The sequence below is a fragment of the Rousettus aegyptiacus genome, unplaced genomic scaffold (genome assembly GCF_014176215.1).
Source record: "Rousettus aegyptiacus isolate mRouAeg1 unplaced genomic scaffold, mRouAeg1.p scaffold_m13_p_6, whole genome shotgun sequence".
Classification (NCBI taxonomy): Eukaryota; Metazoa; Chordata; class Mammalia; order Chiroptera; family Pteropodidae; genus Rousettus; species Rousettus aegyptiacus.
The window spans coordinates 13,624,211-13,649,967 of NW_023416309.1; the positions used below are offsets into that span (position 1 = coordinate 13,624,211).

General features: G+C 34.0%; 1 protein-coding gene across 13 annotated transcripts in view; it reads left to right on the plus strand.

Annotated features, from left to right (window-relative positions):
- Nucleotides 1-25,757, plus strand: part of USP54 (ubiquitin specific peptidase 54) — a 106,888-nt gene that overhangs the window by 39,885 nt on the left and 41,246 nt on the right. For 8 of the 13 annotated variants that reach the window (XM_016120902.2, XM_016120916.2, XM_016120967.2 and 5 more), the window contains exons 2-3: nt 11,981-12,564; nt 16,005-16,097. In XM_016120902.2, coding sequence (XP_015976388.2) covers nt 12,418-12,564; nt 16,005-16,097 — 240 coding nt within the window. In that variant the 5' untranslated portion in view covers nt 11,981-12,417. Of the gene's footprint in view, nt 1-10,539; nt 12,565-16,004; nt 16,098-25,757 lie in introns of those variants that run through there. The other 5 variants (XM_016120947.2, XM_036223808.1, XM_016120957.2 and 2 more) reach the window with 5 other exon arrangements.

The following is a 25,757-nucleotide window of genomic DNA, read 5'->3' on the forward strand; positions in this document are numbered from 1 at the left end:
CACACATTAGGTGCTCTGTCAAATGTATGATCAGTGAGTGGGGTGAGTAGATATAGCTAGAAATGGGGGTAATGTCTAATGATTCTCAGATTTGTACAGATGCTAGACATATTTGATTCATTCTTATAAATTAGTAATTTTACTGATAGAATATGTGAATATAAAAAATATGCAATATAAAAATCACAATCAAGAACATGAGCCAATAAGAAAAAAAAGCTGTCAAAATAGGTCCGATTGACTGCTTTGATTGTTTTTCCTTTAAGTTTGCTATTTGTTCATGTTTTTACCCTGTTAGTAGTAGAATAAGTAGACAAGAAAAAACTATGGGTAAGAAACTTCTGAAAAATCCATTCATTAATAACCCCCTCTGTGAATGAGAAAAATACCATTTTTCTCTAGCTAAAAGAACAGCCCCCTCTGGGAGCCATTGAAGATTTTGAACAGGGACGTGACATAGTATTCAAAGAATCATCAGGTAGTCACATGTAGGAATGGAGGCCTGGCAATGAGCCAGTAATGTGGTGTAGTAGTCCAGAGGTAGTACGAAATCTGAAACTTAGTAGCAGCAGCAATGAGAATTGAATGAAAGGAAACGGAAATTCAAATATGGCCCCTATTTCTAAATAGGAAATAGTTATCTATTAAACAGCTTTCATATTGTCAGGTTATTAGATGTCAGTGATTTGGTAACCTCTGCTGCAGAGTCCTTTCATTCTGTTTTTAGAGAAAAAGTTTAAATCCTGAGTTTAGTTTTATTTTAAGGAAATTGTAAATTATAGATTATAGGTAAAAACAAGCTCTAAGAAACTAGTTATTGAACTAATAAAACTTAATCCATTAATTGCTATTCTGTTATGTTAAATATAACAAACCCAGAGTTTTCTTATGAAGCCTTTATTGGACTCAACCAAGATCACAAACTTTGTCATTTTCTCCTCTTTTCCTATAACTCTGTCTTAGTCCATTTACCCTGAATATATAGATACTAATCCCTGAAATTCCTCTGTTCCCTTTTGAGCCCAAGGTTCTATCTCCTTCAATGAATTATTTGCACAATTTAAAAGGTTTTTGTTTTGAACTTTAGAAAATTTACAAAAATAGAAAAGAGATTTTATTTATTTCTCACCTAGCTTCCTGTGTTAGTATATAACTATAGTACAGTGACCAGAACCAGGAAATTAACATTGGCACACTACTACTAACTAAAATCCTTTTTCAAACTTCACAAGTTTGTCCACCATTGTTCTTTTTTTGTTGTTCCTATTTAGGATTCTGTCTAGGACCTCACATTGCATTTTAGGTGTTATTCTTCTTTAGTCGCCTGCATTCTGTAGAAGTCTCTCAGTCTTTCTTTGTCCTTTATAACTTTGACATTTTTTGAAAGTACTGATCAGTTATTTTGTCAAATGCCCCTCAACTTGGCTTTGTCAGATGTTTTCTCATGATTGGACTGAGATGATATGGTTTAGGCAAGAATACCACAGAAAAATGTGTCCTCAGTGCATTATTATTACCACAGGATTTATGATGTCAATATGTATTATGGTTGGTGATGTTGACCTTGCTCACTTGGTTAAGGTGGGTTTCTGGTAGGTTTCTCCACAGTAAAGTTACTCTCTTTCCCTTTGTAGTTAATAAATATCTTGGTGGAGAAACTTTGATACATAATGAAATGAATTTTCTTAAGAGACCTATATCCCTTTCTAAGCTTCCTACACGTTATACCTGGCTACATCATAGGGCCCCCAGGCTCTGCAGGAACAACTCCTGTCTAGTCTTCATTGGTCTCAGTCCCATTCATGTCCTATTCATAACTAAGTCTCTAATGCTATTAACCTGTAGATCTCTGAACCTCATTTACTCCATTTTTCTCTTAGGGTGACAGGTTCTTCCTGGTCTAGTGCCCTTCCAGGCCTCATCTCTCTTAATGCATAATAAGCTAGTTTCTTTTCAGCAAACATTTGAATGACTACTTTGGGTTTTTTCAGAAACCGAGGCTAAGAGAGAAGCTGACTTTGTTGATGAGTAATACGGTCGAGGATAATTAGGGTGGCTGCAGCTGTAACTCAGTTTATTACTTTTGCCCGAGAAAAATGGCAGCACATTATGCTGTACTGTGTATACATGTGAAGTAATTGTTCTCTGTGTTCATTAATAGAGAGAAATAAAATGTTTTTTTTCTAAAAGTCATCATTTTCTAGAGTTGTACCTCTAATGCCAGCAGTCTTAAGCTATGATCTTTTAAATTTAGCCCTGTCATTTTTACTCTTAATTGTGGATTCTAGTAGAATTATTTCAGTGGGCTCAGGAATGCAAAGTCCAAATGTACACCAAACAGTATAATTTAGATTTATTTAGTGCTAACAAAATTTATATGATAAATAACAAATTAGATGATGCTTTGATTAATAAAATATAAAATTATTATTATTAATGAATTTAAAGTAGCTTTTTGAATTATATAGTTCCTCAAGTGACATATATACTATAAAATCCCAGTTTCTGTAATATGATTCAGATTCTGTAGGTCCTGAAGTTTATAGAATTCAGGGACCCCTTTTTCAGGAAGACATTTTTAAAATAGAAAATTAGATATTGTGCCTCAGGGCCTGAGCCAGAGAGGGCCCTGAAGCTTCATCTTCATTAGAATCTTGGTAAATCTGCCTCTGGATGTGAGGGTCTGCAAAATGGTTGGGACCCACTGTTTTCTATCATCTCATGCATGGAAAGGATTTTAGCTTGCCCACAGGATGTTAGGGGTGTTAGTTTAGGAACAATGTAGGATGTACAACTTAGTCCAACTGCACAAGGAAATAGGTAATAGGTGATAAGATGACATGCTTTCTTCTCAATTTTGGCTTCTAGCTTTCTACAAGTTTACGTGTTATTAGAGACACCAAAGTAATGCAGCCTGTTTGACTTAGTAAACCCTAGGAGCTAATTAGTAATGATGATTAAGTTAAGTATAGAGAAGATTAAAGATCAAATAAATATACAAATTTATGATCAATTTTTTTTTATTTCTTCATGGTTCAGTCTTGGTAGGTTGTATTTTTAGGAATTTATTCATTTCTTTTAGGTTATCCAATTTTTTGTTATATTGTTCATAGTAGTTTCTTATGATCGTTAGTATTTCTGTTATCAGTTGTAATGTCTCCTTTTTCATTTCTGATTTTATTTATAGTCTTCTCTTTTCTTAGTTTAGCTAAAGATTTGTCAGTTTCATTTAATCTTTTCAAAAAACTAGCTCTTAACTTTGTTGATATTTTTTATTGCCTTTCTGATATATTTAATAACTTGATTAAGGGAATCTTTTCACAGTGTATACATATATCAGATCATCAGGTTTTATGCTTTAAATATGTTACAGTTTTGTCAGTCATATATCAGTAAAGCTGGAGAAAAGAATCCATGAACAAGCTCCTCAGAGGCTATTCAACAGTAGTAAACTATAGGTCACTCTGTCTTTTTCACAATTGAGGGCAGCACAATAATAAGATTCTTATATGTTCTCTCTCCTTCCTCCTTTGATTGTTTACTCCACAGTTTTAAGACTTGGCTGGAAACTAGTAAATGAGTAAAGATGATTATACATTTTCTGCAGAGTCTGGGAATAAGCATCTGCTAAGTAGCCTGCTGTCTGTGAGTTCGTTGTAGTCTAGGACTACTCTGCAGGTTGCTGTGAGTCTTTTAATTTAAATTCGAATAAACTTGCATTTACTGGTTAGTTGCCATTATCAAGTGGTGGTGGTTTTTAATCATCATCTTATTGGCTGTACATGAAAACTAAGTTAATTTCTGTATTGCAAACTGTATGTGGACAGCTTCTTTGGAACAGAATAAATAAATTGCCACTGAATAAATAATGCATGTTCACCAAATCTTTTTTTTTTTTTTAACTAAGTAAAGATATCATTCTTGGATGCATTTGTACAGAACTACCTTACTAGGATCTTATCAAAATCCAAAACTGTGTGATGCCCTTTTAAAATGTTTATATTGATAGCGAGGAAAGCATAAATTTTAGCTGAGTCACATTAATATAAGAATATGTTACTTTATGAGCAAAGGCAATTGTATGGAAAATTAAATAAAAATACATCTAGAATCATACTTATTAGTTTGATCACAATCTATAAATAGAAAGGTGGATTATATGACAAATAAACTACAGTAAAATCCTATGAGAATATGTCTCACACAATTGGTTTCTGACCTCCATTCCTCATTCGCAAATGGAGTAGAATAAAGCACCTTATTATACATTAGGGATGGAGGGGAATGTAGAGAGGGGGAGGACCCAAGAAACATTGAAATAATATTAAACATTAATTGCCCTTAAAATTATAGAAAATTTATATAGTAGTTCAGAAATGGGGGAGATCCCTTCAGGCTTAGAGTAGTCAAGGAATATTTTACAAAGGTTTTTACAAAGAGGCTAGGTAACATATTGAGGGGAAGAATGTATTGAACAACTCAAGTAGGTAAAATGGAATTTGTAAGGTCATAGAAATAGGAAAACATTTTGTCTGGGAAGAAGTTTCATATGGGGAAACAGAAAGAGGTAAATATAAAAGGTAAATTAAGGTCAGATTGTATTATTAAGAATCAGGCTAGGAAGTTTGGACTTTATTTTGTTGGAGGGACCTGGGAAAACTTTTTTTTTTTAAATTGGCACATTAGAATATGCTTTTAAAAACAATTTAAAAAATCTCTGGTAATTTATATAAAATCAAAATTTATATAAAAATACTAAAACCTTTTTGATATAGACTTCTGAGTTTTGCTAAATGCATAGAGGTGGTGTCACTACCACCACAATCAAGATATAGAACAGTTTCCTCACCTTGGTAATGTCCCTTTGTAATGAACCCCTAACCTCACCCCTAATTCCTTGCAACCACTGATTTCCCATGACTTTTGGCTTTTAATTTAGACTTTTCCAAAATGCCACATAAGTGAAACTGTATAGTAGATAGTCTTTTGAGTTCAGCTTCTTTTGCTTAGCATAATATATTTGAGATTCTTCTGTATTTTTGTGTATTCCAGTTTTTTGTTTTTTTGTTTTTGTTTTTCGTTTAGCTATTTTAATAGGCATGTAGTGTGGTTTTAATTTCTATTTCCCTGGCTAATAATATTGAATGTCTTCTTACATGTTTATTTGCCATCTGTATTTTTTCTTTTGTGAAATGTTTTTTCAAATCTTTTGCCCATTTGAGAAAATTGGCCAGTTTTTCTTATTAAGTTTAGAGGATTCTGTATATATTTTGGCTGCAAGTCCATTATGTGATTTGAAAATATTTTCTTCCAACCTTTGACTGTATTTTCATTCTCTTAACAGTGTCTTTTAAAGAATAGAAGTTCTCAATTATGATGAAGTCCAATTCTATAATTTTTTATTTCTTTTATGGATTGTGCTTTTGTTGTTGTGTCTAAGGAATCTTTGCTTAACCCAATGTCACAAAATTTTCTTCTTTTAGAATTTTTAGTTTTAGTTTTCCATTTAGGACTATGATCCATTTTAAGTTATTTTTCTATAAGATGTAAGGTATGGGTCAAAGTTCAGTTTTTTGCATGTGTGTGTTCAATTGTTCCAACATCATTTGTTGAAAAGACTGTTCTTTTTCCATTGACCTGCCTTTGTACTTTTATTAAAAATTAATTGACCACATATATTTAAGTCTGTTTCTGGGTTTTCATTCTGTTTCATTGATCCATGTGTCTATCCTTTCACCAATACCATATGGTATTGACAACTAAGTCTTCCAGTTTTCTGCTTCGAAATTATTTGGACTATTTTAATAATTCCTTTGCCTCTCCTTATAATTTTTAAAATAGGCTAGTCAATTTCTATAAAAAGAAATTCTGCAGGGATTTTGATTTGAAATTGCATCGAATCTCTGGGTCAATTTGAATTGAATTGACATTTTAGCAAAGTTGAGATTTCAGTTTATGAACATGTTCTATCTATCCATGTATTTAGGTCATCTTTGATTTCTTTCACCTGTATTTTGTAGTTTTCAGCATGTAGGTCTTACGTATATTTTGTTACATTTATACCCAAGTATTTTATATTTTGTGGTATTCTTGTAAATGGTACTTTAAAAGAATCGTAAGTTTCCAGTTGTTCATTGCTAGCATATAGAAATAGTCACTTTTTAAAAAATATTGACTTTGTATTTTATGACCTTACTGACCTCACTTATTAGTTCTTAAGAGGGTTTTTTTTTTTTTTTGGTAGAGTCCTTGGGATTTTTATATGTAGAACATCATGATATCCGTGAATAAAAACAGTTTTATTTCTTCCATTCCAATCTGTATGATTTTTTTTTAGTTGTTTTTCCTGCTTTATTGCACAGACTAAGGTCTATGATATGATGCTAAATAGGAGTGATGAGACAGACATCTTTACCTTGCTTGAGACCTGAAAAAGATGGGGCGTGATCCTATCAAGAAACTTTTTTTGGCTGGCAACTGATACTGTTCTGCTAAGGAACAAGTTATGCTTTCTGACTTTTTGTGTAAAATGCACACAAATAAATAATGGTTCATTTTAAAGAGAAATATTAATGAAAAACTATATAAATGAATTGGAATGGCAAGAGACAGGAGGCCAGAAAGACTTATTTATTGTAATAGTCTAAATGGGAGGTAATTATGTTGTAAACCTGGATGAAGACAGTGGAAGTGAAAAGAAGGATCAGTATAAAAGATTTTGAAGGGAGAATTGACAAGCCTTTGTGATGTGGATAAGCAATGGGGAGGATAGAAAGAAGTTAAAGACAACAGAGGTTTTTTGAACCTGAGTATTTGGAGATGCCATTAGTAAAAAAATAACAGTAGGAGAGTCAGAGTAGGAATTATTTTTGGGGAGAAGTAGGTGACTTCATATTTGGACATGTTAAACTTTTTACAAAAGTGGAACAATGTGTCAGTAGTTGGTAATTTGGTTTTGAGGTTCATGAGATTTGTGATTTATCAGACCAGAAATGATGGTTGAAGTTCTGTTGGAGAAGAGGATGAGAACACCATGCGAAGTACTGTAGAAAAGATCAAGAAGGTCTGAATGCCCACTTCTAAGAAAGCAGCAAAGGAGAGGGAAAATGAACTATCAGCAGTAGGAGATCTGCTTTTCATTTTATTCATTTTCTCATTTACTTATTAATTCACTCAATGAATCCAGGATTATTTAGCATCAGAGCAGCCAGTGTTAGATGCTACAGAAAAGTTAAGAAGAATGAGGCCTATGGAAAAAACTGGTAGGTTCTGAAATTAGAGTTCTTTAGAAAGTGAATGTTCCATGAAGTAAAATTGTGGTGGGGGAGTAAAGGAGCAGTACTGTGTTCTGAAGATATTGACGTTAAGCAAGGAGAGGCAGCAGTTGTAAATTATTAATTGTAGAGACATAAAGTAGTGAAAGGTTGACAAAAATTTAGGACAGTAGGTATAATAGTTAAATTCTGGTGGTCTTTGTTGTTGCTGGCTTTTTTTTTTTTTTTTTAAGAATATTGGATATCTGCGTGTGGTTATGTTTAAAGGGAAAAGAGCTTATGATGAGGGGATATTTGAAAGATAATAATGATCATTTATATAGCAATTACTATATGCAAGACATTAATATTAATGCTTTGCATATATTAACTAATTTCAGTCCACATAATAATGAAACCGAGGGTCCTTATGACTTTGAGTAAATTCAGGTTTAAATCCTAGCTCTAGAAATTATATACCTCTCTCTTTATATGCCTCTCAGAGACCTAGCTTTTCCCCGGGATAATCAGCAACCCCAGAGGCAGCAGAAGACGGTAGCCCAGACCTGACTAATGGTCACACAGTCCAGACCTCTGGCGGTCTAAAGATAACATCTTGACCTAAATTATGTTTTAGTTCCTGAGCTTTTAGGTGGAATGACCCCCTGGCTACTTTCCCATGAGACCAGACAGAGTGATCCTGGACAGAGGGACCCTGTAAAAGACCTTCGAGCTGTCCTCAAGATCTAAGGAAATGATTTATTATCCTTACCTCACCTCTGACCCAATATGACCCTGAATGCCTAACCCAGGGTGTTTCGTGATTTTGCCCTGTATAATCTGTAGCCTATAATCTGGGTGTTGGGTTTTGTAGAGTAAAAGCTCCCCTTCTCCATATTGGCCAATTCAATATTAAACTACTTTTTTATTTCTATTCTGCAAACTCCTGCTTGTGCATTTGTTTAGGCTACTGTATGCGGGTAGGTGGACTCAAGGAAAAACGTTGGCCTTCTGGTGGCAATAATAAGATACTATAGATAAGATTTGGAATTATTGACATGTAGTGTATACCGAGGAACTGAGGTAATTGCCTATTGACTTTTAAGGCAAATATAGTTTCTTAAGTAAATTACAAGTAAACTGCTATATAGAATAACAGAAACTAGAAATGTGAGCAGCTTTTCTGATTAAACTGTTTGGATATCTCATTGTAATGTAGTTTGACTTCCTAATGTTTGGGTTACTTTTGGCTTTAATCACTAGTTAAAGGGGCTAGTTCCTTCATTGGTAATTGAGATACTCTTTGTGGTTTTTCCATTTGAATTATTGATTAGTTGAACATGGTCATTTTCTGTCGACCTTCTGAAATGTTACCCTATTCCTTTTAATAGGCTCAGTAGTTTGCCTTTTTAAATTAATCTTTGTATTTAAAAAATAATGGTAAAATTAAAATGTTTCTCCAAGCAGCTATATTGTACTGACTTATCACTTATCTTGTGTGAAGCCTACCGTTCTTTTTATACAGTTAGAAGATTTATTCCTGGTAGCTTAGAAGTTTCTGGTATCCTGAGGGCTCCAAAGCAAAATTTACTTTTCTATTTTTAAGGGTAGCAGTTCACTCATCAGTAAATGCATTATTCATTGCTTGTTTTAAAAACTTGCTAGTACTTTCAGATGCTTGTGGCATTAAATCTCAACCACTGTGTGAAATAGGTATTTGTGCCATTTTACAGACCCAGAAACAAAGTTCAGGACACCTAAGTAGTTTGGGATTATACAAAGTAGTTAAAATGTGGAAATTGAATCCACTTCTAACTCCAAGTCTTGTTCTAGTCCTCTTTTTATAATACCACAACTACTCTCTATTACTTGCTTCTTACAATGATTTGATATTATACTGTATTTTGAGGTCTCCTTTTCATAGAAATATATTTAAGCTTTTTTCTATTTTATTTTGTCATATCTATACTGTTTTGCATTTGTCTTTTTTTTTTTTTCTGGCTTGCGATTATCAATATCATCTGGCATGATATTATTATCTACCAGCTTAGTAATTTTAGTTATGATTTTGCATTGCATCACTAATACTACATATAGTACAAGGTAATTTTTACATAGTTTAAATAATTTTATTTTGCAGCTATCAGTTCCTTTTTGACTTAAAAAAATAATTTAAAACTTACAAAGAAGTTCCAAGAGATGGTACAAAGAATTCCTATATACCCTTCAGCCAAATTTACCTATTGTTAACATTTTGCCATCTTTATTTTCTTTACCATTTTCTCTCTTTCTTTCTCTCTCTTCACATATATGTTTGTGTATGTATGTGTGTGTGTGTATACACACTATCCCATATATACATTTATATTTATAATTCTTTTTCTTCTGAACTATTTGTAAGTTACAAACATTATACTCTTTTACCCCTAAGTATTTCAATATTGGTTAAGAATTCGTTTTCTTCTTTTCAATAAGTTGTTAGAGCCATAGTGGAACTCTTAATTTACTTTCTCATATGTCTTCAGGTAGCGTTGGAGAAGTTTTATGTTGTTTGGTGCTAGACCTGCAACTTAAGTGAAATATTTTGTCAACAGTATTTCTTTGGACCATTTGTTACTGCCTTTCTTGGCTTTGTTCTTTTTAGCTCTCACCTCTAGTTTCTGACACACCCAGAGCAAGTGTGAGAGCTTATTGCCCTGCCCTACATAGTACCGCCATTCAGAGCCTGAGAATCTTTTTTCCTGTTACTGCCTGTTTCCCTTTGCTCCCTGAACTCAGGAGTATGTATCACAGGGCAGGCTGAGTTTGAGTAAGCTACTAATGTGGACACTGGAAACCCCACCTGCCTGCCAAGTCCTTTTGGCTGTGAGCAATGTGGAGGCTTGGTACTTGTCATTCCTTTGCAGCAGTGGAGCTGAAGGAATGCTGCATGGCTTGTTGGAAATTGCTTAGTGGCCTTGAGAGGGGTGTGTGTGTCTGAGGGTGTGTGTTGAGAGTTGAGGGTCTTGTAGTCTGTGTGGGAAACATGAAAACCTTCCTGGTGCCATGCTAATCACCAGGCAGTATTTGTTGAGTACTTCCTTATAACTATCACCGTGGTAGGAGCTTTTGGACTAATATAATAAAATTCATAATTAAGTTGGTATATCATAGTCAAACAGTTCCACCTCTGCCACTTACTAGCTTTGATTTGGGTGAATTAATGTCTTTAAGCCTCACTTTACTCTTCTGTAAAATGGAACTGTTAATACCTACATTATAGGGCTGTTGTGAAAGTTGAATAAAGAATGTAAGTATTGTGTTTAACACATTTCTGATGTGCTAATAAAATACTAGTTAGTATTTCATTTTATACACTCATATTTAGGGTTTATGACACTATATAAAACAAATACAGAGTAATAAAAATAAATAGAGAATGATATGATTCTACAGTGTATCATCGAATACTTTTAAGTGTGACGTATAGATTATAAATAGTCTGGGAATTGAGAGAAGAGAAAGCACAGTCTTTTGGAAATATTTAATGTTCCTGTGCCTCAATTTTTCCACTGGACACACTGAAAATACTAGGTGATCTCCCAGAGAATGATTAAGATATTGTAGCAAATTTGGTTTTTTTAGGTGGTCCATTTGATTGTGGGAAGGAAACATAACATTATTAATTTTTTCCTTAAGTAGACATGGCAGCCTTATAGGAAAGTTCGAAGCTGGAAATTAGACACATTTCCTTCTAGGGAAGGTGCTTGGTTTGGTATTTCTCACTGTTGCCTCATTGGCATTTTAATTAATTGAGAACTAATGTTGGTCAATGGATGGCCTCTGGTTGTTAGTACCTCGGATATAATCTGAGGATTAAGTGATTTGTAGCCCAAATTATCTCTCTGATTTTCTGGCAAAAATGTAACATAAAAACAGGAAAGAGGAAATTTAGTCCTTTTGGCCCGATGTTAAAGACATATAGTTTACTTACCATTAGTATTTCTCTGGGATGAGACATCTTTACGGAGAACAGAGTCCAGACTGATAACCTAGCCCTCCCACCTTTAAATAGGCTTTCAGAGCCATGAACATATAAAACACCTTTAAAAAGTTCTTTACTTACAAGAGCTAGAGGAAAATGTTTCAATTCCCAGTTTGGTGTGTACTTACTTGGTAACTTTTTTGTTAGCCTGATTTTGGAAAGTTTATATTTGGTTTTTATTTTTGTCCAGATCAACCCTTTTCTCCTAGAAAATTTCAGAGAAGTTTCCCATGAAAGTAGAGCTGCTTGTACCTTTTTTCTCATCTTGGTTTCTCCTTTTTGTTGTTATTTTTTTTTTCTTGGCATTGTTTGCCAAGGTTTCAAGTTTATAGTGAGAGGTGAGGCAATGTTGATCTTGGCAGAACAGCACAAAGCCAGTAGAGTCATTAAGTGACGCAAGCTTTTCAATTTTTTTCCTTCTGTTAAAGCTCTCTGGCACAGCTGGCTATTCTAGTCACAGAGGAAGAGAGGAGAAGAGACTGTCTAAAATTTTGGATGGAATAATAGAAGATGCTTGGGGCATATTAAAAAACAGCGGCAACAACAACAAAAACCCTGTGTTATAAACAAGCTTCTTAGCTTTGTGGAATCTACGTCAGTTGCTTAGAACTTGAGTTTTTACTTCAGAGGATGATGGGACAAGGCAATAGAAGGCAAGGGTGTTGTGTTGGATTCTTGCTTATTTGTCTGCCTTTCCTTTCAGTTGGAAACAATTCTAATCCACAAGAAGCACTATTAACAAGCCCAAGGAACACATCCTGCCCTGACCCTGGATTCTGTTGGAGTTAAGGATTACAGCCACTTCACCGGGATTTTATGGAGGCAGTTCAAGAAAAATAGAAGGAAGCAGTACTCAAGGATTTCTCTGTTTGTATTAATCCTGTACCATGTTAAAATTTGGGCATTGGTTGGAGCAAGTGGAGGACGGCTCTGTCATGTGGATCTAAGAGGATACCTGCATTCCTTGAGCTACATGTTGATGTTTGGAAGGTAGTAAACTCAAAATTTTTCAACGTCTATTCATTAAGTTCTGGATTATCTTCCTATTAAGGACTATTAAGGACTTCAGACAGAAACTCCAAAAGAAATCCCAAAAGAAACAAAAACTTCTCTTTGATTTCAGGCTGAATCTGAATAATAATGTCTTGGAAGAGAAATTATTTTTCAGGGGGCCGTGGTACTGTCCAAGGGATGTTTGCACCTCGAAGCTCAACCTCCATAGCCCCCAGCAAAGGCCTCAGCAATGAGCCAGGGCAAAACAGTTGCTTCCTCAACAGTGCCTTGCAGGTAAGGGCAAGTTCTTCCTTTCTGACTTTTAGTTGCTGGTGCTGTATTTCTAATAACTGTTTTAAATACAATACTTGGTAGTATCTGTTTGAGGTCAGCAGTGTGCGATCATTTTTTAAAGTTTATCTGTGTGATCTTCGGCAAGTTATTTTATCTCTGAATCTCTTACCTCATTTGTAAAAAAGGGGATTAATAATGAGAATAGAAATAATAACTCTAACTACTGTTATTTACTTTCTACTTGTTTATTGACTTTTTTCCTAAAAAGTCTCTGTTTCCTTTTTTTCTCCCTTTTGAGACCAAGGTGTCTTGTCACCTAGTTGCTTTTCTCTAGTAGAGAAAGCAAAATTCACAAGTGAAAGACTTTCAGGTATATTAGTCTTGTCTCATAGTCAGGCTTCTAGCGCGCGCGCGCGCTCTCTCTCTCTCTCTCTCTCTCTCTCTCTCTCTCTCTCTCTCTCTCTCTCTCTCTCAATGGAGTCCAGTCTTTGTCTACTTATTCATCTCCTTCCTCTGAGTTCACCTGTAATAGCTCATAATTGGTGTCTGGTCATTTATGCTCAAACAGAGCTAGTGGAAGGTAAATTCTTCTAAAGTGATTATCTACTCTAAATTTACCCTTTTGGTGTCACCACGTTCGTGGTCTCAGAATCCCAAAGCTTCTTGTCTGTCTGCCTGATTGCCTAGTCAGGCCCACAGAATGTTAGGTTTATCACCCTTGGCCTAACTTTTAAGTAATCCGTTTTCCTTCTTTTATGCTTTTCAGAGTAAAAGTAAATAGTTTGCCACCTAATAGTTATGCTTGGGTACAATATTAGCTTTACACCTCAGATGTAATGAGAAAGTAAGTTGCTAACTAGAGAAGAAAAGACAAGGCAAAGTATTTACTATAAACTGCACTGGACTTAGGAGACCTGGATTCTGCTTTTAGCCCTTCTGTAGACTAGTCTTGGGACCTTGTACAGGCAATAATAGTGTTTCAGTTTCCTCATTCATAATACAAGAATCTTGTCAAGGTCATTTATGTACTCAATGTTTCATACCCTTTGTTTCCAAATTTTTATTTGAAAACATTAAAAAATCCTGTGCTGTGAAGCCTATATAGAGTTTAATTACTTTCACTCATTACTACCACAAATTTCATGCAGATGGTTGGGGTTGGTTAGGTTTTTTCCAGGTGATACATATTAGGTTTTTGAGTGACTTTGCATTAACTAATAATACTTTTGTAATTTAGAAGCAGACAAAAAGCATGTTGATATGGATGCATTTGTGTTTGCCTTCTTTCTGGCCATAGTCCTGTTTTTATAATTCTTGTTTCTATGTTCTTTTATTAGTGTCAATTGAAACAATAATATTTATGACTTTCTGTTCTAATTTATGGTGCTACATGGAACACATACTACACACACACACATTTCTGTATCCATACTTAAATATCGTGTCATTGATGGTTTTGGAGTACCTACTGTAATCATGGTACAGTTGAAAACAATTATATCTGTGAGTTAATACTGTAACTTTTGATATGAAAGCTATGTTTACCACAGGTGTGTGGAACCCATTATATTTGTTATAAAAAAGTATGCTGTGATCTGGGGCTCCAGAAGTATAGTGCCTTTTCAAATATGGTGCCATTCAATTGTTTTCCAGGCAAGAGAAGCTTCCTAAGGCATTAATCTATGTATTACACCATTTCTTTATAACTAAAGTTCATAGTTTATTCAGATTTCCTTAGTTTTTACCTATGTCTTTTTCTATCCCAGGATACTATCCAGGGTACCACATTTACATCTATTTGTTATGTTTCCTTAGGCTCCTCTTGGCCGTGAAATTTTCTCAAAATTTCCTTGTTTTTGATGATCTTGACAATTTTGAGAAGTAATAGTCAAATATTTTGTAGGCTTTCCCACTGTTGGAACTTGTCTGATGTTTTCCTCATAATTAGACTGTGGTTATGGGTTTTTGAGAGGAATACCATAAAAGTAAAGTGCCATTTTCAGCACTTTGTATCAAGGTTACATACTATGGACATGATTTATCATTGTTGATATCACTTTTATTTCTTTACCTTTTATTTATGAAATTTTTAAAAATTTTTTAATTAGAGTTGACCTTTATATTATTTTGTATTAGTTTTAGGTGTACAATGTGGTGGTTAGACATTTATATAATTTACAAAGTGATCCCTCTGATTAGTCTAGTACCTACCTGGCATTATACATAGTTATTAGAATATTATTGACTACATTCTCTATGCTGTTCTTTACATCTCTGTGTCTATTTTGTAACTACCAATATATACTTTTTAATCCCTTCACCTTTTTCACCCAGACCCCCAAACTTCACTCCCATCTGTCAATCACCAGTTCTTTGAATCTATGAGTGTTTTCATTTTGTTTGTTCATTTATTTTGTTCCTTAGAATCCACATATAAGTAAAGTCATGTAGTAATTGTCTTTCTCTATCTGACTTACTTCACTTAGCATAGTACCCTTTAGGCTCATTCATGTTGTTGCAAATGGTAAGGTTTATTTTTTTATGACTAGGTAATAGTCCATCGTATATGTGTTAAATGGACACTTAGGTTTCTTCCAAACCTTGGCTATTGTGCTGCGTGAACATAGTGCGTGTATGTGTATCTTCAAATTTGTGTTTTGGTTTTCTTTGGATAAATATCCAGAACTGGAATTATTGGGTCATAAGGGAGTTCTATTTTTAATTTTTGAGGAAATCTCAAACTGTTTTCCATAGTGGTTGTACCAATTTGCAATCCGACCAACAGTGCATGAGGGTTCCCTTTTCTCCACATCCTCGTCAACACTTGGTTGTTGATTTATTGATAGTAGCCATTCTGACAGATGTGAGGTGATATCTCACTGTGGTTTTAATTTGCCTTTCTCTGATGTTTAGTGATATTGAACATTTTCATATGTCTATTGGCTGAATGTTCTCTTTGAAGAAATGCCTAGGTCCTTTACCTATTTTTAATTGGGATATCACCTTTATTTTTAATATATTCACTTAAGGAGGTCACAACTCTCTCCAAAAATTGAGAAATCTAACAAAGACAAAATTCCACATTATAATTCAAGCTTCTAAATACATTTTAAAGCATTCTTGCTTTTCTTGTGTAGACTTTAACCCTTATTCTGTAGCTATGAACTCATAAATTTCTTCTTTAGGATCCCACTTGATGTATATCATACCATAGTTTCTCTGTGTCCTTCCTTCATGTTCAAATTAATGTCTTTTCCAGAATATGGTCATCTGTCCCTCTTGTTAGATGCCGCCTCACGTTTTTTGACATTTAATATACTAGAATGAACTTTCCTCTTGGGAATAAAGATATCTTCTTCAATCATTACTTATGTTTGTTTGAACTTAAATGGTGGCTTTTGATACAGTAATGAAGTATTTTTTGTTTTTTTTATTGCCAGGTTTTATGGCACTTGGATATCTTCCGACGTAGCTTTAGGCAGCTGACAACTCATAAGTGCATGGGAGATTCCTGCATCTTTTGTGCTCTCAAGGTAAGCACTTCAAATTTGTTTCTTCTCACTACCATTAGGTTGCCAAATGATCAATATTGAGGTTTTTGATTAATCAAGGTGATGCTAAAGAATTTGTTACTGATTTATCTGACTGGTTTAGCGCAAAGGATGAATATAATTAGTTTTTCTTGCTTCAAAGAATTACTTCTTTGCTTGAGTAGTCTGTTTTTTTTAATCTTTTTACCCATGTAGCTTTATTGAATGTGATAGGATATAAGATAATATTCGAACATGTTTAGACCGAATATTTACCTGAAAATAATTCTAAATTTTCATTTTAAAATCATAAACAACCGAAGTTTTCTTAATGAAGTTAACTATTGTCTGTTAAAGCTAAATATAGCTGCAAATTCTTCTTATTCAGAAAACCCACTATTAAAATTTTCCTATTTTCCCATTCCCTAATGTTTCCAATTACCACATTTAGTAGATTCTTTATACAAGTTCTGTGCCCAATTGTCTGATTCCAGGTTTTTCATTTCCGAATAGAAACTGAGGATTCATTTAGAAACAAAGAAAATAGCCTAAAGTGACAGATTTCTGACTCAGAGATTTTAGGTATGCTCCTAAAGAGGAAGAACTAGGATGTATAAAGAGCCCATTCTCCATTGCTTTCTCTCTTTTCTAACATGTAGCTTCTCCATGTTTTGCTGATCGAGATATATAATGGATTATTTGTGGTTGGATGAGTCTACTTGAGTCCTGAGTAAGCTTCGAAAGTCATTTTTCAATCTCATGAAGTCTGAATTCTTAGTTTGTCGGAGGGATACTTGAATGTGATGATTATATGCTGTAGTTGCTTTTTTACACATTGGAGTAGGAATTGTAATTTAAAAATCCAGGAGAATTTCCCAGTAATATTGGTTATTTTGCAAAAACTGACTCGAAACAATTTTTTGACAAGCATGAGTTTTTAAATTTTAAGTCCATGATGGGCGGATATCTTTAGAAAGAGATAATTGCGTCTTAACTTTTTGCCACTTGACTCACAAACATCTTTTCTTCTCCGCCCTTTGTTTGGAACCATCGTAACTTTAGCAAAATATAGAATGTAAATTATTGATTAATTGGGGAGTTTATGACATTTTAATAAAAACAAATTTTTTACAAGTTGTAAGAGTTCTTACTTACTATTACCATTCAGACAGCAGTCTGTCCAAAAGAGCGTTTGGCTTGATTTTTCTGAAATGTACATTGGTATTAAACATCTAATTTTAGATAAACAGAAATACAGTGGTCCTTTGGTCAAAGTCAAAGGGAAGTTCAGTTCATGGTATGAAAACGAAAAAACCAAGGCAAGATACTTGCTAGAGAGATTTGAAACCTGAAGAAATCCCTGATAGAAGAATCTCTGAACCTGAAAACTCTTATCTGTACTAGGAAGGGATGATAGAACTTTTATGACCCCTGATGTGCCTTTGATTAATCAGGGCTGTGCCATACTCTTCATTGACCCTGATGGGATTCGGGAAAACTGGCTGTCACCCTCTTGTTATGTTTCATTTTCCAGAGGGACAAATTATTACTCTAATATAAATCAATATCATTATATAAGCCAGAGAGATGAAGAAAACCAACTACCAAACTTTATGGGACACCTTCTGAGATATCCAAGTACAGGAAGGACAATCCATAGGGGCTGATATTATACCTCGGGACTCTTTCAGAGAAGCAATTGCTTATGATAGATAGGTAAATGTGTTCAGGGGATCAAATGCTATATTTTGGGTCTTTATTATTATGAGGATGTCACTGCCTGATCTATTCATGAGATTTCTTTTCCTTCATTGTCTCTTTTTTTATATTGGGAATATATTAAAAATTTGAATTTTTTCCTCCTGAAGTGCTTTTTACTTCATCAGTATACATGTTAAATAATTAGGTTTTGGTTTGCACATACTTCATGTTTCAGATGACATTGTTTTTAGTCTTTTAATTATGCACTTAATTTGAAACTTTTAAATAAATTTATAATGCAGATGTATTAATTTGACAGTATGGATGAGCCGAACTTGGTTCTAATAACAAATTTTAATTGTTAGAATAGTTAGAATAATCATTGTTTCTAAGAGATAGTTTTTTATTGAGACTGGAGGGCCTCATTTTCTGAGAGAGTAAAAGAGATGATAAGTGTATGGAGGAGTAAACCTGGGATGGATCATTAGCACCTGGGCCCTCCTATGGGATGTCTCTTTTGTTCCCTACATTAAATATAGAACATGAAAATAATATAAATCACCATTGAATCAGCTTCTAGTCAGTATAAGGCAAGAAAAACAATGGAAAGATAAATATTAAAAAGAAAGTCGTCATTCTTTACAGATGATGTGATTGGCTATTTAAAAAATCCCAAAGAATCCACTGATTAATCAGTAGAATCAATAAGAGAATTTAGCAGGTCGTTGTTTATAAGAACAAGGTATAACATCCAATTGCATTTCTATATACTGGCAAATAACAGAAATGCAATTTAAAAAGAGCCTTTATGAGAGCAACAGAATACATAAAGTAGATATGAAAAAATCTAACAAAAAAGATGTAAGACATTTATGTAAAACTCCCAACAGAGATCTAGTATGATGCGTAATCATAAAGAACATCCTTGTAACAACTTTTTAGGTTGAAATACAATATTGCCAATACCAAAAATGTTCTTCCTCCCTTCTTTCTCAATCACATCTTCTATCTCCCTGGGGTATCCGCTTTCCTATTGTATGCGATGATCACTTCCTTTTTTTATCTGGTAGTTGTACTACCTATGTATCCAGTCTTAAACAATCTAATTTAAAAATTACAGGTTTTTGAAACTTTACTGTAAATGGAATCATTCTTTACAAATTTGTATGTATATGTGTCTTATTTAGCTCAGCAATGTATTTATAAGATCATCATGTTTTTGTGTGCAGGTTGAGTTTGTTCATTTTCATTCTTTTATGGTACTTTATTATACACAATAAACCATTGTTTGTTTATTTTTTCTTCTGCTGGTAGTCATTTGGATTATTTCCAGTTTTTGATTTTTTTATGAATGATATTGCCAAGAACATTCTTGTATACATCTACATCTGTGTACACATTTCTTTTGCATACATGCCAGGAATGGAATTCATGGATCATAGGTTATGTATTTCTTCAACTTTTTTAGATAATGCCAACTGTTTATCAATATTTCCACGTTTTCAATATGGTGGTACTAATGTACATACACTCTGTCCAGCAGGCTTTTCCTGGAAATTGAGAAAATTTAATTGTGAAATTCATATGACAGTGAAGAATATACATTACACTCTTGAAAAATAATGACAAAATGAGTGACTTGCCTTGTGTATCAGTCAGAGTAGGCTGTTATGTTGTGGTAACAAACTAAAATCTCAGTGATAAATGTACAAAAGATGTATTTCTCATTCATGTTACTACTTGTCCACTGCAGGTTAATAGGAAAACCCTACAGATTATAGTCACTCAGGAACTCAGGTGCCAAAGCTACAACCAAGGTAATATTACTAGTCCCTAAGCCAAAGGTAATAAGAACTCTGGAGGGTTTTGCACAGGCAGTTAAGTGCTCAATAGGTCACTTCTGGTTACAACTTATTGACCAGAGCTAACCATATGGCTCTAGTGAATCACAAGGGGGCCAGGAAGTGTGATTCTATCATAATCCTTGGGAGAAAGAAGAACCAAAAAATTTGGCAAATGGTACTAATGACTATCATACTTTATCAGATATTAAGACTTATAAAACTGTAGTCATTAAGACAATGTGATATCAACACAGCGTGACTAATAAACCAATGGAACAAAATCAAGAGTTCAGAAACAGACATATGGAAACTTGCCCCTTGCCCCAAGGAGAAAATTGACTTTATAGTAAATGGTGCTTAGATAATTGGTTATCCATATAGAAAAAAAAGGAAATTAGGTTCTCTATTTTATATTATATCAGAATTAAGAATTTTAGATGAATTAAAGACTAACATGTGAAAGGAAAAAATTTTAGTTTTAGAAGAAATTATGAGAGAATTACATGACCTCAAGGATAGAGAGGATTTATTAAATAAGTGTCAGTACACACAGACCCAGGGAAAATCCCTGAGACTGAAAATCTGCCTCCATAAGTGGAGAGCAGAGAAAGACCAAAGAAAGAGCCTGGCCACTCTAGTCTGGAAATTAATAGAATTTATTAAGAGAAACTTAAATATGAGGTATATCTTGGGCAGCTGCAAGACAACATGTATCCTCATGCAGCTTGGCAGGAGCTCATGAATTATACAGGGTAAGGGCTGGGAAGAATAGTCACAGGTACTAGTGCATGAATGCTACCAGGTACGGGAAATTTACATGGTTGACCAGGTCGGAACAACAGCCTGTTCTAGGAACCAGCACATAGAAGGTACCAGGGGAGGGGTGCTGATTTATATCAGAAGGAACATTAATTCTGACATAAGGAAGGTTTGTAGAAAGCAACCTCTGTTTTGGCCCAGGTCCAGCTTGTGAGACAGACAGCAGTCATGCCCTGGAACAGCCTCTCCTCCACAATAAGACATGAAAAATACAAAGTTAAAAAAGTCGATACATTTACCACAAAAAAATTGAAGAACTTTTGTTCATCAGATGACTCTATAAAGAGAATAAAGATGCAAGGCTACAAGCTGGGAGGAAATATCTGAAATGTATATAACCAACAAAGGATTGATATCCAGCATAAAACTTCAGAGAACTCCTATAAAGAATAAGTAAAAGATAAATGTGTTAACAGGAAAATGGGCAAAAGATATAAACAGGCATTTCTCAGAATGGTGAACCCAAATGATCTGTAAGAATGTGAGAAAGATGCTTACCCTCTTTAGTAATCCAAGAAATGTAGATTAAACCATACCCTTCAGATTAGTAGAAATTTAAAAAACAGATAAAACTGTTACCTAAAAGATAGAATGAGAATTTACATACATTGCTGATAGAAATATAAATTGATACCACGACTTAAGAAAACAGTTTATCATTACATTCTTCTAGTAAAAGTGAACTAACATATACCCTACCACTCTGTAATTCTGTTCCTATATATATGCTGTGGAAATTTCCTTGTACATACATACATACATTCATCACACATACATACATACATACATACGTACATACGTACATACCAGAAGATATATTTGAGAATGTTCAAAGTAGTTTTTGTGATACAGAAAAATGGAAACAACTCATTCCAACTATAATAGGATGGATTAAAAAATTATGGTTTATTCTCAGTAAAATACCATATGGTAGTGAAAATGAATAGTTTGCAGTTAGATATGTCAATTTGGATTAATCACAAAAAACATTACATTGGTGAAAAAAGCAAGTTACAGAAGACTATATAAACTATGATTCCATTTATATACAAATCAAAAACAGGCAAAACTAAACATTGTTCAGAGAAATATATACATGTTATAAACTATAGAGAAAAAGGGAATGATTTTCACAAAATTCATGATAGTAGTTACCTTTGGAACGTGGCAGGGGAGGATATAATTAATTGAGGAATCTCCAACTCATTGTTAATTTTTCCATTTCTTAAGTTGGGTGGTGGGCACATGAGCATTTTTTTTCCTTATTCTTCAGCTATGTATATATAGGTCATGTTTCTTCTTTATTTGAATGATGATTTTTATTATAAATATAAAAAGTACTACAATCATTCTAGAAAGCACACTAAAGTACCAAGAGAGAAAATGGAAATTGCCTGAATTCTGCCACAGAGATTATTTCTCTTTATGCTTCCTCTCAGATTTGTGATATTTCTAGTAATGAGTTTTTTTGACCACTGTTTAGTAAAAGGCATACTTTTTCCCCCCAAACCCCTGAATTGCTTCTCTGTGTGTATCTTCTTATTTCATTTTTTCTAACCTAAAAGTATCCTGGAGTAATATTTTAAAGTTACCCCTTTCTTAAAATCTTGAAGTGGCTCCTAATTATATCATAAATCATTTAAAAATGCATAGTTATGGATATTTAAAAAACTAATTTTATACTTTCTTTTCTACTTCCCCAGGCATTCTCTGTTTCAACTATGATGGCAGATGGTGTACTTGCTATGGCTCTCTTAGACCTTAAAAATGTCATATGCTTTGCCTGGATCCCTTGGCACTCAAAACAATAGCATAACAATAAACAAAAAAATATATATCCCTTTAAACCAAACTTTGTCCACCTTTCAGAACTCCACTTCAGAAATTATTTTCTTCAACAAGTTTTTAAAATAATACCTCTGACTAGATGATTGATTAACTTCACAGTGTTTGGCATGGCTGAATGACTTTTGGGGAAGGTGGCTTAGTTTTTCTTCCCTCTTGGTGTTCCTCACAGTGCCTGGACCATAATAAAAACACTTAACTTTTCTGGGTTCATAAATTCTTTTAGTAGTTCTTAGATTTAAGTTATGGAGTTTTGGGTACTTGCCTTTTTCTTTTGTCTTTTATGCTCTCTTACTCTTGTCCTATTTAACAGAGATTTTCATATTGTGACTTTTAGTCTCATATTTTTTTGCAGCTTTGCTAATCTAGGTCTTCATGCCTCATTTAGTAAGGGAAAGTTGAGATGTGTGTGTGTAAGGGAGGATGGGGGATTTGGTGGGAAGGATCTGCTGAAGGAAGAAGAGTGAAAGCTGGAGATTCTGTCAGCAGAGGAGTTACCTTGTATCCTGTGGTTAAGTTACAGGTTAACTTTGGGGTGTCCCAGTGTGGATTTTATTCTATTTATTTTTTCTCAGTGGGTGTAATTCTACATATTTTTTACTCATTTTTTTTCTCTGCCTCCTATTTCAAAAATAGAGGATGTTCGATGAGGCTAATAAGAATTTCTTTATGCCAGTACTCCTGACCTGTTCGCATTCTTTAATACTAAGTTTGATATGTAAAATTCTTATTGCATAGACTTTTTCAAAACAAAAAATTCCAAAATTCCTGAATTTGAAGTAGTCTGTTAAAAACTTGCCAATTCTATGAAGTCCAAATTCTTTATGTTGGAGCATAATTGTTTAGGTCTAGAACTCACTATTAAGGACAAAAAGAAACACAAACGTGTTCCTACGAATCAGAAGCTAGACAACTTTCCCTTAATCTGACGTTTGGCTGAAGGATTTGCCCTTCCAAGAATGGCTGAAAGATATTTATTCCTGCTTTTTCTCCAGTTTTTTACTTTATTTGCACCAACCCTTAAAATTCATTTACTATTGGTCTTATGTGAACCCTTTTTGCTTCATGTCTTTGTTTAAATTTTTTTTTCTGCTGTACGAATGTTTGTCAATACTCCTGTGCTTTGCGATGTTCACCAGGTACCATCATAAATGTATCTATCCAGTGTTTATAATTGCTTTTTGGTAGGTTTTCGTCGATACTTATGATAATCCAGTTCTTTTGGTCCTACAAAGTGTAGTGGCTTTTGTTTCTGTGTTACTAGATACTAAGTCCCTAAAGTAATTTCAGCCTCAAAATCTTGCATGAGAATTATTAATGATGGCTTCGATTTAAAAAAATTTGTATCAGTGTATCTTTCTGCTTGCTTCAAACTACAATAACTTTCAACTCTGACTCAGCAAATAGAAAAAAATTGTGTGCTAATTACCCTGTCCCTTCTAAAACCCCAAATTTATTTCCATGTAATGTTACTAAAAGATTTTTCCTTACCTAAATTGTTATCATGCCTTGTAACCCAGAGCTCTTATTTATTATTCATATTGGATCTACTCTTAGACCCTCAGTCCCCAGGGTATGACTTTACTTTGGTGTTGGCTTATTTATTTATCTCTGTCCAGGGGAGGAAATCCGTCCTCTGTACTTAGTATGCCACAAAGATTTTGTTCTTCTTCCAGGGATTGTAATAGAGGCTTTGCAGTGCCAGGATGTAGGACAGAGTGTTTTTTGTTATAGGCAAAGAAGAATGCTGTACTGATTAATTAAATTCAACAAATCTTCTCAACTTGTGATTTTTCTTTTAAGAATGCTTGTACAAGGCATAGAAGCCAGGTAGTGGTGGGGTAAGTGAAAGCAAATAGGTTTTTGTATTTAAGGTGTCCTGGAATGTAAGTCTGTATCTGTAGAGCAGTAAGACTGTTCTGAAGTGGACAGAAAAGTGTGTTCCTCTGTTAACCAACATGAAGGTGAGAAAGGGGTGCAAGAAATTACTCATCACTCATTACCAATTCAGTCTTTTTTTTCTTTTTCTTTATCTTTTTAAGATTACGAGAATGGAAGATTTTTCGTTATCCTCTAGTCACAGCCAGTATCAGAGAAGAGTAAATTCATTTTCCTAGACTGACTTTTTAAACCAAGAAATTAGATTTCTAGTATATTCTCTGGAAATTTTAGCTAATAATAAACAGCCCTCACATAAAGATGATATGTCCTTATGTCTAATGCATGTATCATCAACTTGAATTCTTGTTTTGCTTAGCTATAGTATACGAACATATTTGTTTGGTCTTTTCGTTAAGATTTTTTAGTCTTAAAGTCCTAGTAGATTGTACCTGAATATTTTCAACCAATTTAACCACTGACATAACGCGAATAGTATAAATCTGAGTCTCTTAGCCTTTTTAAAAGTTCAGAATTTTACATGATAATCGAATAGAGGGGTATAACTGCAAGGAAAAGTAAAGTAGATCATCATGATTCTTTCCTTTCCAGAGTGTATGGCAGAACTCAAAACTTATAAAACCTCAAAATCTTTGTGACTCAGAAGGGTGTTCCTTTTTATTTCCTCTGTGGGTTAAGTGGTTATGGTATTGATCTTCTAAATTTGATTTGAATACTGTTGGTAATCTATAAGGTCCTACATTTTTGATCTTGGCAAAAATCAGCTGGTTATTATGTTTTATAAAATCTCTGCATTAGTTTTTGATTTCCAACTAAAATCAATACCATTCTCTGCTGAATCTGGCCTTTCTCTATCTCTGTGCAACTCTGTTCAGTGTCTTAAAGTCTTAGTATTTCTCTCTACCTGTGTATGTGGGTGTCTGTCTGGTTTTTATAGGTAGCAAGAATGAATGTAATAGGTAGCTTATGATGGTCTCTAACTTTATCACTGCAAGTCCAAAGTACCAGATTATGGACTGGGTGCAAAAAACCCCCTAAACTCATGGGGAGATATGGCATTGATAACTGAATTTAATTTAAAGAGACTCAATAGAGCATATGCTGGTAATTTTTTAATCAGGAAGTCCAGAGGTAGCTATTTTTAGACATAAGGTTAAAGAATCCAAGGAGAGAAACTAGCCAGCTGTTTTCGGCCTTCCCCAAAGTTGGAGCAAGAGTTCCTATTAAACTGACTGGATATTTGGTGATTTTAAGAAATTATTATCACTTTTTTCTGGGTGTAGTAACTATTATGGTTTTAAACAAAAAAGAGTTCCTAGCTTTTAGAGGCATATTGTTAAAATATTTATGGATGAATACTACTTGGCATTTGCTTCAAGATCATCTGGGAGTGGAGTAAGTGAGTGGGTAGTATATATGAAATGTGATGGCCACCAGCTGATAATTGTTGAAAATGGATGATAGGTACATGGTAGTTTATTGTGCTATTTTGTCACCCTTATATGTTTGAAATTTTCTGTAATAAAATGTTAAAAATGCAATATTGTTTTGGGTG